The sequence below is a fragment of the Camelina sativa genome, chromosome 13 (assembly GCF_000633955.1).
Source record: "Camelina sativa cultivar DH55 chromosome 13, Cs, whole genome shotgun sequence".
Classification (NCBI taxonomy): domain Eukaryota; kingdom Viridiplantae; phylum Streptophyta; class Magnoliopsida; order Brassicales; family Brassicaceae; genus Camelina; species Camelina sativa.
Window position 1 is genome coordinate 14421550 of NC_025697.1, and position 13260 is coordinate 14434809.

The following is a 13260-nucleotide window of genomic DNA, read 5'->3' on the forward strand; positions in this document are numbered from 1 at the left end:
ATCTAGTGTCCTTAAAATTTCTTAGTAAGAGAATCACATGCCTAAACTACCTCAGACTAATATTTATGCCATGTTTTAACTAAGAATATATTACATCTCAAGAGGAATAGAGAAGCCATGAAACCTGGAGTTGCTTGAGGGCAGAACACTCGATACATGTCTCTATCTCCCGAAACTGCTGCATTATAGGTGACATCACTTGTTCGAGGCTGACCTGGTTATTGTCGTCTCTGAAGTCAAGCTTACACCCTGCTACTATAATAGGAATTTTTACCTGTTCAAAAAGATCACAAGAAAATCTTTAAACTTTCTAGCACGAGGACAATGATATGATCAATAGATAAGATACTGCACACCTTCTAACCATAGCAAGATTGACATGAGCAAACTGAAAATAGGGAGAGGAGAAACAAACCTCTAATCGCCGAAGCTCTGGAAGCCAGTATTCACTTAACCGGTCGAGAGTCTCAGGTCGATCACAGGCATATGTCAAAACTACTGCATCTGCGCGCTTCAACTCCTCAGCAACCATGTCCCTATCTTCTGGCCTGAACACATAACGAACAAAAACATCAAAAGATACTTCAAGAACCTAAACAAAGCTGTCAACGCAAGAATATCCTACACCCTTCTTTCGGAACACTGCAAACAGTAGCTAAACAGTTTTCACAGTGCTCTATCCCAAAGACAAAAATAAAGAATTTTGAGCTAATAGTATCCTTCCCGGTTCATTCATAGTGTAAAAAAGCCTAAACACAAGGTTAAATTCCTCAGCAGTCACCAAAAGCCACATCATTTATCTAAAACTAGCATCGATCGTTTTCCTTCAAAGTAACCTTAATCCAAAAGAGAAACAATCTAGCAGCAATGCAGTGAGCTTATTATATATATATATATATATACACATACTTGGAGGAAGTGTCGACAATGGTGACGGGTATATTGTCAGGGAAGAATTCAGCAGGTAACTTGGTATCAGGCAAAACAGGAGGGACATTGGGAGAGAAAGCATCTGTAGCTGCAGCCACAATCAAGCTTGATTTCCCAGTGCCCTTATCACCAACCACAACGATTCGTACAGATTTGGGTGAACCAGGACAATCAACCGTACCAGCTGAGTACCTCGCCATCTCAAAACTGCAACAATTAGAGAGGCTCCAAATCAGGAATCAAGTACAAAGATTGACGAGTTTGAGACAAAGACTATATAAAAAAACCCAGAAACGTGAGCATCAAAAGAGAAGAAGATCGTGACGAATACAGCAATAGAGAGAGAGAGAGAGAGAGAGAGAGAGAGAGAGAGAGAGAGAGAGAGAGAGAGAGTAACATCAACGAGAAGCAAAGCTACTAATCTAAAGATACAAAATTTCGATAAAAGGAAACGAGAAATAACCTAAACTGGAGATTGAGAGATAAAGAAGGAGAGAAGCTACGAAGAAGATTATAAAAAACCCTTAGAAAACAAAACCCTAGATTCTGCCTTTGGGGAGAAATGTGGCGGTGACGATTTGCCGGGAAGGAGGAGAAAAATTAGTAAGCTTTTTTTTTTTTTTTTAACTTTTGTCTGTGAATATGATTATTCTACTGGTAGGTATTTCCGTAATAACCAAGTACTGTTTTTTTTTTTTATTAAGTAGTTTTTATTTAAAAGGAATTTTTATTTTGAATATTTAGTAACATTTTTGTATTTGACTAGAATGTCTTGTACGATCAGTGAGTTGCTCTTATAGGCCTAACAACTGTTATTTGAGGCTGTAGCAAATTTGACTGTAAAATTTTGGCTATATAAAATTTGACTATAGAGATTTTGGCTGTAAATACTTTAACAGTTAAAATCTGATTGTTAAAAAAAAACTTTAAAAGTTGTGACTATAATTTTATTAATAACAAAATTGTAAGAAAATATAAAAGTGATGATAAAAATAATAAATTTGTGAAGAGAAGTGGATGTCAAAAGAAAGAGAAAAAAATGCTGATAATTAATCTGTAAAAAAAAGTTTGTACAAAAATATATATAAATTTATAAAGAGTTTTGAATTATGATAGAGGAAGAAAAAAAAGTTTTTTTAAATTTGTTAGTTTTAAAGCGTCATTTTGAAGCTTTTAAAAAAGATGGAAAATAATGGGGAAAAAATTAAAGTGGCTATTAAAACTTTAAAAAATAAAAAAGTCATAAAAATCTGATTGGTAAATAAAATGCTTTTAAATGCTTTGAAAGTCTTAAAAGTCTTCACCAGGGTCATATATATGAATTTCATAACTCATTATTAACTACCAAGCTAGGATTAATTCCTATGAAAAGTTTATATGTACAATGTATCAAAAGATTTTATGGAGTGTGTAAACATGATGAAATTATTTTGACTTTCTAAATTTTGAAATATTTGTTGGCTCACATTTAGAATCACATCTTATTATAGAATATACAAACAAAGAAAAAATATATCTATATAAAGTAATTATTCTAAATTTTTTCAAAGGATGAGAAAGAGAAAATCAAATTGGGGAAACTAAAAATCGGTTTGGACATGAGAATTAATAAAAACGGGTTTAAAAAAAAACTAAAATTTGATTACGGATTTTTATAGAATCCAAATCTAAATATAATTTATTATTATTCAATCATTGATTTCACCATGCATAAGATAGTGTTATTGAATTGAAATAACACTATAATAGGTTGAAATTGATAACACTATAATAGTGTTATTCAAATAGTGTTATTTATATATCATCCTTCAGTTCTTTTTATCGTTCAATGTTAATTGATTGAAGTTTTCATTGTAATATTAATAGGTTGTGTTGATCACGATTTAAATTGTTTGATCCGTTTTTAAACAATCGAAAACGAAATTCAACCAAATCGAGACTTTTGGAATTTAGTGTCAATTCGGTTCTCCACTATAAACTGGTCGACATATTTATAATTAGAATATTGATTATTAAGACGACACAAAATAACTGATCGGTTTTACCTTAAAAAATTATACCATCTTCGACATACTTACTCTCATGTGTTTTTCTTTAGTTTTGATCTTCATGACAACAAATTCTTTGATATCAATAGGTTTATATTTAGTCCATCATAATCGTCTTTTATCATGTGCTATAAAAGGATTCAAATAGACCTCTGACTTGAAATAGTATTATGGTTTGGATATTCATATAACATGTAAAGTAAATATATACAATTTTAGTGAATAAATAAGAAATAATAATGAGCACGATAATATATAAAGGATAGTATTAACAAATTCAAAAGTAACTACATAAAACATGTGTCTTTAATTTAAATTTATTAATGAAAAAACTGTAAATAGTAAACTCTTTTTTATTTCTTATGAAACTTTCAGGTAAATATTTATTTTTTAGAAAATATTTTATTGGAAAATTCTATAATTAATATGTGTTAGAATTTTCTTATTATAACAATAAAAATTACTTTTTAGAAATCCTAAAATTATATACAACTAAATCAACGACAACTAAAAGCAACATAAACCAAGATCTATCCTAAACACACAACATAATTTTGTTTGTATTGATTGATTTTTTTTATGAAAAAAAAGATAAACGACAATGTATTGATTTATATAGTTAACAAACAAAAATACATTGTTTTACAATAAAATAAAATGTGGACAATAAAATACATTGTATAATTAACTAAGACGTATTATTACTTTTAAAGCAGTCACGCAACAAATCGCTACCATCAGACTCTCCTTCAACATTTTCGCAATGAACTTTAGGTGTTTTTCCATTTTCCATTGTAATGTTATTATCATCCATAACAACGTTTTTGCAAGATGTGGTGACACTACACTTCAGCGTTATAGCATCTTCATTTAATGTTGTTCCATGAAAGCCAACATATTTTATATTGCTAATTGCCACGGCTGAATCCTAATAAACATAAATACATACATTTTCAAAATTTATTCATACTTTCAAAACTATATATATATGTAGAATATTTATCTATTATAAAATTTACCTCTTTTGCATTATGACGTCCTTTATCAATATATTGTTGGTCGATTATAATTGGATTTTTTGCATTTATGAGCGTAATGTTCTCAAAACTTATGTTTCTTGCATATCCCTGACCACCCTATAATCAAAATTAAGATTCAATTCAAAATATATATTGAAATATTTATTATATTAATTTGTAAATAATAAGTATAGAAGAAAAAAAAAAAAAAAACCTCCCAAGTCTTTATTCTAGCTCCATTCATCGTTCTGTTAAAAGTACAATGTGTCACTTGAACACCACTAACTGCATCATTTGCTCCATCGGCTCCTAAACTTCCCACACTATTATCCAATTACATAAAATCAATTTAACATCGGTTTTGTGTATTTTTTTGTGCACCAAGTTCAATCACTTTTAATATAGGTATATTATTTTTTTACAAGAAAAACTTATAAATATAATTAATAGTAATGGTGTCATTCAATAAATTTAATTAATATCAGGAATTACCTTATTCCATGACCAGGTCCACAATTAATTTGTGTGATGTTGATATTGAAACTTCCTGTTTTGATTGCTATACAATCATCTCCTGAGAATTCAAGGATTGAATTCAAAAGATTGTTATGCCATACACACTCGTAAGAATTTAAAAACTAATTTTTACCATAAAAATAACAAAGAAATAAATCATAACGCTATTATAAATTAGTGGTTTAACAATCCGTTAATTAAAAACTACTATAATTTATTTATTTTTTGCGATAGTCATATATTAATAAAATATTTAAATGATATATAACTATGTACATGCCTGTTTGAATTGTAGAGTCAAATATGTTGATATTGGTCGAGTTTTGTATATCAATTCCATCTGTGTTGGGACTTGTTTCAGGAGCCAAAAGGTTTATTTTTGATATTGCAACATAATTGCATGATTTGATTGATAAATGGGTTTTTGGACTATTAATCGAGGAAATTCCGTTTATAGTGAGATTATTACATTTATTAATATGTAATGCCTACACGCAAGAAAAAATATAGTGTTTGTATAAGAACAATTATGGCGATTATAAACAGAAAAAAAATCACGCAAAAAATGTATAGTAAATTTGATATACTCACTGTAGGTCGTTGAGAAGCCGTGAGATTAAGCTGAAAAACAAAATATCATAATCTTGAATAATAAATAAAAATATATTAATAAGTATTAGAAAATATGATATATTAATTTTTTTTACCTCCCAAAAGGATGAACCACCACCATCGATCTTTCCTGAACCATCTACTATTAGACCAAATACTGATGAAAAACTAATCCACATTTGAGATTTGGGGTTGGACCATGCTTTGATGTTGCTAGGTGCAATGATGACACCATCCAACTTCAAATAAATAAATAAAAGCAAATTTTATTGAGGCTCATAATTTAATCACAGTTCAATTAATCATAATTTAATGGATTGTCTACAAACCTGAATTTTGATGGAGGTAGATTTACATGGGCCATTGAACTTAATAGGTTGGAGTAAAAATGTTTGTCCAGAGGGAATAACAAGTGTATTATTGTTTTCTTCCCCTCTACATGTAGCATTCCATGCTTGTACAAAAGCCTGTAATATAATTAATTAATTCATTAAAAATGAAAATAATAATAGTTTTGAAAATATTAATAAATCAGATTTAAGAAGGAAAAAAAAGTTATATATTGGAAAGAAAGAGAAACAAAAAAAAAATTACCATTGAATCATCGGTTTGACCGTCTCCTATAGCACCAAAATCAAGTACGTTGTAATTTTGGCCATTTACAAGACCAAAACATAGGAAAATTATCAACATCGATAGATGTAATATGATTTCCTAAAACACAAAAGAAAAAGAAGAATGTCATACTCATAAATAATATAAGTAGCAAACAAATACAAGTAAAAAGTGTATTTTTGATCTATACCATTGTGAAATAGAGATGATGAAAAATCTATTGAATATATAAGTATTACTTTAGATAGTGTAGGTATGAATATGTTTCCATCACATATATATACACAATTATGTGAATCTGCATACATCCGAATCATGCATATTCTCGATCTTGACCCTTGACTTAGAATAAATCTAAATTGTGCTTAAATCATTTGCTTCCTTAAATGTTAATTTAGGTCTTGTTCTTCATATTTTTCTTGTACTATTCAAGTTAAAATTGGGCTTTCTTTTGTCATTCAAAACTGCATTTAATCCGGTTTGAACCATTTCGAATTACATTTGGCCGGAGCCGGTTTTTTGAAACATGAAAACCACGTGGCCCGACTTTAGTAGAATTCTTACATTTGACCGACTACTGAACCAAGAAAACGAAACGAGTGATGATGTCAACATCGCTAAAACAAAACAAAACAAAACAAAACACACGGCTTTGGTTTAAAATCCCAAGACGGAACAGAGCATTATTATTATTATGATCCCATACCTCTCTCTCGCTTCTTCACATCTTGAATTCGATTCGTGAGAACGAAGAAGGAAGATATGGGTGTTGATTTGGATTTGGAATCAATCTCCGAAGCCACATCCGGAGCCGTTGGATCGCTTCTCAGCACCACCATTCTATACCCTCTTGATACCTGTAAATCCAAGTTCCAGGCTGAGATTCGTGTTCGCGGTCAGCAGAAATACAGGTCTCTTCGATCGTGCTGAATTGATTAAATCGGTCTTTTTTTTTTAGATTAGGTTTTTTGGTTTCTTCTATGTTGATTGATCCTCGTCTCGATTCGATCGTAACTTAGACCTGGGTTAAGTTTGTTTGTTTCAAAAGATTGAGTTTTTCTTTTTCGAGAGTAATCGTTATCTAAAAGTTNTTTTTTTTTTTTTTTTTTTTTTTTTTTTTTTTTTTTTTTTTTTTTGTGTGTGGGGGTTCATCAGATACCTTACAGATGTGTTTTGGGAAGCAATCTCATCAGGAAATGTTCTATCCTTGTATCAAGGCCTAGGGACTAAGAATCTGCAGTCTTTCATTTCCTCCTTCATCTACTTCTATAGTTATAGCTATTTCAAGAGGTTGCATTCTCAAAGGATTGGTTCCAAGTCTATTGGTACTAAGGCCAATCTCCTCATTGCTGCTGCTGCTGGTGCTTGTACCTCCCTTTTGACCCAAGTACGTTTCTTTTTTTTTCCACTCACACCTCTGCTACTTGTTTCTGTCTCTGTGTTCTTTATCTTCTGTATGTATGCATATATAGTAACTTCAACTTCTTTGTTTTGTGTAGCCTCTAGATACAGCTTCATCTAGGATGCAAACAAGCGAGTTTGGAAAATCTAAAGGGTTGTGGAAGACCTTAACCGACGGTTCATGGGGAAATGCATTTGATGGTCTTGGGATCTCTCTTTTGTTGACCTCTAATCCAGCGATTCAGGTACCATATACTATTGTCATTTCAATTCACCAATCTTCATATTTACTCTCCAAATTAATGTGACTAGCTGAAAAGTGAGCTTCTCTTTTGTAGTATACAGTGTTTGATCAGCTGAAACAGAACCTCCTTGAAAAAAGAAATGCAAAAGCCAATAAAGATTCTTCCCCTGTAGTCCTCTCTGCCTTTATGGCGTTCGTGTTAGGTGCGGTCTCAAAAAGTGCTGCCACCGTCATCACATATCCAGCAATCAGGTACATTATTAGCTTCCTGTGAATTACTCAAGTCTCAAAATTTTACAGCTGTGTATTATTGATCCAGACTCTTTCTAGGGGGGGATATTGATATATATATATATATATATACATACATTCATGGGTTTTGTAGGTGTAAGGTGATGATTCAAGCAGCAGATGACTCCAAGGAATATGAAGCAAAGAAGCCCCGGAAAAGAATCAAGAAAACGATTCCCGGGGTAATCTGTGCTATATGGAAAAAGGAAGGGGTCCTAGGGTTCTTTAAAGGCTTGCAGGCTCAGATATTAAAGACAGTTCTGAGCTCGGCGTTGCTACTAATGATCAAGGAGAAAATCACAGCAACCACATGGATTTTTATTCTAGCAATAAGAACTCTGTTTGTCACAAAGGGTAGGTTAAAGGCCAAGCAAGAGTAAAAGACTTTGGTTTGGCGGTCTGTACTGAAGGATTATCGAACAGGCAAGTATTGTAGTGTTTCTCGTTTTCAAGAACAATTGATTGTTTTAGTAAAGATCTGATTGTAGGTCCGCATAAAGCTTCCTTGTTGTTGGCCAGATTGAGTTTCTGGGCTTAGAGATTTTCTGGTTATTGTGTAGTTATGTTTGTTTTCTTCAGTCGTAATAAAAATGAAGATCTGTGTGTAGGTGTTCATATGACAATGATATTGAACATGCCCTATGAGATATTTTTTCACTAAGTTTGATTTTTGAACTACATATAGAGAGACAAAGATATGCTGATATAGATCAAAGAGCCAGATATACAACAAATTCTTCGAATTAAAAAACTAATGATAGAAAATGTAGTAGTTATAAACAGATTCAGAGACAGATATCTATATTTGCATCATAATGTAGTAGCTTGATCTGATTACAAAAGTAACGAAGTAAAAATTAAGCACATATAGTTTCAGAAGACACTATGCAACCTCAAGAACTTATTCAGGATTTTCTTAAACTGTAGAGGCTTAGATGGAAAACTCTTCAATTTCCATATTTGTTCTGTCGGTTGATTTTCAACTTCACCTTCAGCCGTAACGAAGACGAAATCGAACGTCTCTTCTGGATGCAAAAACTGATACGACAGTAGCTCAAAGGCGCTACCCCTATCCTCAGGATTCCTTGCGAAACACGTTTGAATAAACTCCCTTGCATCGTAAGGCAAACTCTCTGGAATCTCTGGAGCATTACCATTCAAGAGCATATGCACAAGATCAGCGTATACAACCCATGGCCATGGCATCTTACCCATATACATCTCCAACACTAAACACCCTAATGACCACAGATCTATGGTTTTCTTGGCAGCACCATCGCGTAGAGACTCTGGCGGCATGTAATAAGGCGTTCCAACAAACGGCCAATAGGGTTTCCAGTGGTTAGGAACTTTTCCGACTTCTAATGAGAGTCCAAAATCAGAAATCTTCAACTCGTAAGAATCTCCACTAGGGAAGACAAGGAGATTATCTGGCTTCAGATCACAATGAACATAACCGTGTCCGTGAATCGATACCAAGCCTTCGAGAATCATCCGCGTGAAGTCTCTGATCATCAAGTCTGGTAATTTTCTATCTTTGAATGTGTCCATGAAAGCTCTTAAACTCCCTACGGATGCGTATTCAAGAAGCAACTTGTAGACCTTGTTTCCTTCACAGTCGAAACCTTGTTCCAAATCTTCACCAAAGAATTGCACGATTCTCGGACATCTTCTGAGTTCGGAAAGAATCTTAATCTCTTTACGGAGAGAGTCTTCTTCGTTCCAGCTCTTAACGGCGGCGTGAAACGAAGAGCCGTCGGTTCTTGTGTACTTGACGAGATCAACATAGCTATAAGCACCTTTACCTAAAACCTTCACGAATTCTTCGTTTGGTTCCATCTTTTCAATACAACAGAGTTGTGTTCTTCAAATTCGAAATTAACGAGCTAATTAGAACCTTTCACGAAATTGTGCGACACTCGAGAAAACTGAAGCTGCAGCGAGAGAACAATTGAATGGCAATTTTGGTGAAGAGAATTGGAACTTATAGTTTTTATTTATAGAGTTAGGGTTCAAGACTTCAAGTCGGTGACCTCTCAATATTTACTTTCTTTGTGATGTTGCAAAACGAGAGAGAGAAAAGGAAACTTTTAGGGTTGAGGGGTTGTTGTTGACTTGTTGGTACTAGAAAAAAAAGGAAACTTCTAGGGTCGAGTGGTTGGCTCTACGGAGAAGATCTTGCATTTAATACGTTCTTCGATGCTACCGAGCGGTCATTGGCTGCTTCTTCTTTTTTTCTTTTGGGCCCTGCGATCGGAACGTTTTTTTCTTTGGTTTCCTATATCTTTTCTCTAATGTTAATAGTTAAATAGTATATATGTAGATTAAGATCGATTCCTTAAAGCCGAGGTTAAAATTTGTAAGAACATAACTAAAAGAGAATTTGTGCTTTTATCACATTTTTTAACATAGAATTTATTTCCTTATGCAAGAGAAGATTTGTTCATAGTAAATAAATTAAAAAACTACTTATGAATATTCAATTTTGCATAAATATATAGTAATACAATATAGTCAATCAATTTTAATTATTGAATTTTAGAGTTTAAATACTTATTTTAGGGTAAGTACTATTTAGAAATACAATTATAAATTGAAATTTCTTTGCTTCTTTTTTTGTTTTTTAAAAATATTTTTTTTTTATAATTTTTCTTAAACAACAAGTGTAATCCATGAAATAGTTTATTTTCATAAATATATATTACTTTTCTTTATGATTACAAAATATATTAGTTACATAAAATCTTTTTAAAGATATTTCTTGCATATCTTGTGTTTTAGAGAGTATTTACAATTAAGTTGATTATATATATATATCTATATATATTAAAATAAATTTGAACTGATTTTTATTAATTTCACAATCTTATATATTAATTAAATTTATATTATTAAGGCTATAATAAATACTTTACTATTTTTAAAAACCTTTTAAGGTAATCTCATTTTTATTTTAAATTGCTTTTTAAAATTAAACTGTATTTATTTATTTTTTCCTAAAACTGTGAGGAAAAATATGCACAGATATTAAATGTATTTTTTTTCATTTTTTTCTAAAACGTTTATAAATAATCAGAAATTTAGATTTGATTTATTATGTATTTAAATGTTTTCCTTATTTAATTTCGATGTATATGTTTTCTTTAATTAAATATTCTAACCGATTAAGATTTAGTTAAGATTATCGTTGATTTACTAAATAAAAAATATATTGTTATAGAAAATCGGGTCATTAATTGGGTATTAAATAACCCGCGGGTATCCGATTTAATTTGAAAGATTAGAGAATTATATACTAATATATGTACAATTACTGATTACTAACCATTTTATTTTAAAACTATCAAAATAAATTCATGGTCCAAAATTTGGTCTATGAGTACTCATGCTTTAATAGTATAGATGCATTAATTTTCTATAATTCTAAATCGATGATGATATACTGTTTTTAAAATAATTTACAATTCATCAGTAGTAAGTTAGTAACGAATAAAGATTGCATATAAGACTTAAAAAATCTATAACTTTGAAGAAAATATTGTTACTAGAAACTGGATTCATAAGGAGAGAGAAAGAGTAAATAACTCACTTTATATAAATAATCTCTGTGTGCCTAATTAACTAATTTTTAGACATATGATAAATTATTATTTTTACTATAATTTACAATTTCTATCAGTAATAACTAATTATAAATATTTTATAGAACCTTTAAAAATTCTATTTTGGAACCTTTTTTTAGAAATGAGATTAATAACTAACAGAGGGAATACATCATACATGATCAACCATTTATTCAATATTGATAACAGTTTATGGACTTCTAAACTTGTTTCGTTGCTCCTCTTTCGTAAATTGTTAAAGATGTAATTATATTTCTTTAAAATTAGGTTATTATAATATTTTTAGCGGATACATATATTGATTAGATTATTTCAGTCTTAACCAAACAATGACATTTGCGACTAATACATTTACCAAAGTATATATCACTTGTTCGAACACAACATAAATCACATTCGCCGTCCCCACTCGTGCATGGCGCTTGCTTTCTTCTAATACTGTAACCTAATTTAACAATAATAATCATCAAACCAATTTTAACAAAAATAAAAAATCATTAGACAATATTTCCACATATAAAATAAAAAGTAATATTAGGGCATCATTAATGGGAGAACTTTTTTTTGTGTTCTTAGATTAAATATATAGTGAAAATAATGTTAGATATCATAGGTAAAAAAAATGGGAGAACTAATTATGGTGTTCTTAGAATAAAGATATAGTGAAATAATGTAAGATGTAAACTTCCCTTCTATTAAATCATTCTTCTGTTTAACATAAGAAACTGAAAAAAAAATCAAACATTGTCTATTTACTTCTCTGCAAGACGACTACAATCTTCATAGGATCAAGCTAGACATTTTGAGTGGAAAGTCCTGATACTATATCTCAAAGAAACGAAGCTCAACCATGAATTCTTTCTGTTGTGGGAGAACCAAGCAACAGCCTTGGCAGAAGCAAGCACTTGAATAGCATATTCCATAGCAAATACTGTCTTATCTACAGTCACGGGGTTAGCTCCATTCTTCAGATCAATCTGAATTCCAGACTCCACTCTGAAACTAAACGGTCCAACAATCTGCAACCATCAACTAGAGGCAGCCTGAAAACACCAGTGAATCCAAAACCTGAAAGTATTCAAAACAGAAACTGCAGTTTCCAAAACCAAAACCTGCAAGAAGAAAAAAACAGAACCTGCAGTTTTAAAAACCAAAACCAGAAAGTATTAACTGCAGTTTTCAAAACCAAAACCTGTTGGAACAAAAACAGAACCTGTAGTTTTAAAAATCAAATCCCTGCAGTTTTAAAACCAAAACCTTCGGGCTTTCTTGTAATGTCCATTGAAAGTTTCGTTCTACAAGAAAGAAGGAACGCATCATTTAAGATTACAGTCATGAAAGCAAAGAAGGGAAGAAACATCAAACGAAAGATTACAGTAATAATGCACCATGAATCTGTTAACAATAGAGGACCATGACATCATTATCGACTAATGATTTTCATTACATCTCTAAAGTGAAAGGCTAGCGAATGAAAGAGCTCTGTAGTACCAAGTTGCTAACATACTACCTGTTTTCTATATGGAAAACTAGGAACTTCATGTGATTCAGGAAATGAAACTAATCCATTTGCTCAAAGATAATATAAGCCAACCAAACTTCTCCTCCCTCATCTTAAAACTCTCACATCAATCCTTAAAACAAATAAGAAGATTCAAAAGCTGACCTTGAGTCCAGGAACATAATCACCACGCTTGTAGTAAGATGGGATGAGTAACTTATGTACTTGTAGAACGCAGGTCTTGCTGTCAAAACAGAATATAAAAAACACATGGGATGAGTAACAGAACCCGTTGAAAAACTATTGGCTTATGCAACCATAAGGAAGATGGGAGGGGTCGATGTATTTACCGGGTAGTCTCTCTCTCCACTTCGAGTTGTACATGAAGAATATCATCCCATAAATGCCTGCTAGCAAGAGCTTGTGGATGACCCATAAGCCCCATTTGAGCTTTTGTATA

At 31.6% G+C, this 13260-nt stretch overlaps 4 protein-coding genes and 1 long non-coding RNA gene across 5 annotated transcripts in view; 1 reads left to right on the forward strand and 4 right to left on the reverse strand.

Moving 5' to 3' along the window:
• Positions 1 to 1537, reverse strand: part of LOC104738245 (mitochondrial Rho GTPase 1-like) — a 9224-nt gene extending 7687 nt beyond the window's left edge. The window contains exons 1-4 of the mRNA XM_010458448.2: positions 1394 to 1537; positions 910 to 1137; positions 416 to 548; positions 125 to 274 (exon numbers count right to left, since the gene is read on the reverse strand). Of these exons, the coding sequence (XP_010456750.1) occupies positions 125 to 274; positions 416 to 548; positions 910 to 1130 (504 nt within the window). The 5' untranslated portion in view covers positions 1131 to 1137; positions 1394 to 1537. The remainder of the gene's footprint in view (positions 1 to 124; positions 275 to 415; positions 549 to 909; positions 1138 to 1393) is intronic.
• Positions 3667 to 6061, reverse strand: LOC109128358 (probable polygalacturonase At3g15720). The gene is made up of 10 exons (XM_019234565.1): positions 6047 to 6061; positions 5720 to 5839; positions 5455 to 5592; positions 5221 to 5364; positions 5105 to 5134; positions 4794 to 5001; positions 4490 to 4571; positions 4212 to 4320; positions 3998 to 4114; positions 3667 to 3906 (listed from the first exon to the last, which is right to left on the reverse strand). Exons 1-10 carry the CDS (start codon positions 6059 to 6061, stop codon positions 3667 to 3669), a joined length of 1203 nt encoding a protein of 400 aa, XP_019090110.1.
• On the forward strand, positions 6370 to 8333 carry LOC104736759 (peroxisomal adenine nucleotide carrier 2). The gene is made up of 5 exons (XM_010456812.2): positions 6370 to 6651; positions 6896 to 7127; positions 7240 to 7386; positions 7480 to 7637; positions 7771 to 8333. The coding sequence occupies exons 1-5, from the start codon at positions 6503 to 6505 to the stop codon at positions 8054 to 8056; spliced, it is 972 nt and encodes a 323-aa protein (XP_010455114.1). The 5' UTR covers positions 6370 to 6502; the 3' UTR covers positions 8057 to 8333.
• LOC104736760 (mitogen-activated protein kinase kinase 2-like) lies at positions 8463 to 10017 on the reverse strand. Its single transcript, XM_010456814.1, has one exon. It carries the CDS (start codon positions 9513 to 9515, stop codon positions 8550 to 8552), a length of 966 nt encoding a protein of 321 aa, XP_010455116.1. The 5' UTR covers positions 9516 to 10017; the 3' UTR covers positions 8463 to 8549.
• LOC104736761 lies at positions 11968 to 13254 on the reverse strand. The gene is made up of 4 exons (XR_759627.2): positions 13151 to 13254; positions 12966 to 13044; positions 12513 to 12594; positions 11968 to 12411 (listed from the first exon to the last, which is right to left on the reverse strand). It is a non-coding gene; the product is annotated as an uncharacterized LOC104736761 (long non-coding RNA).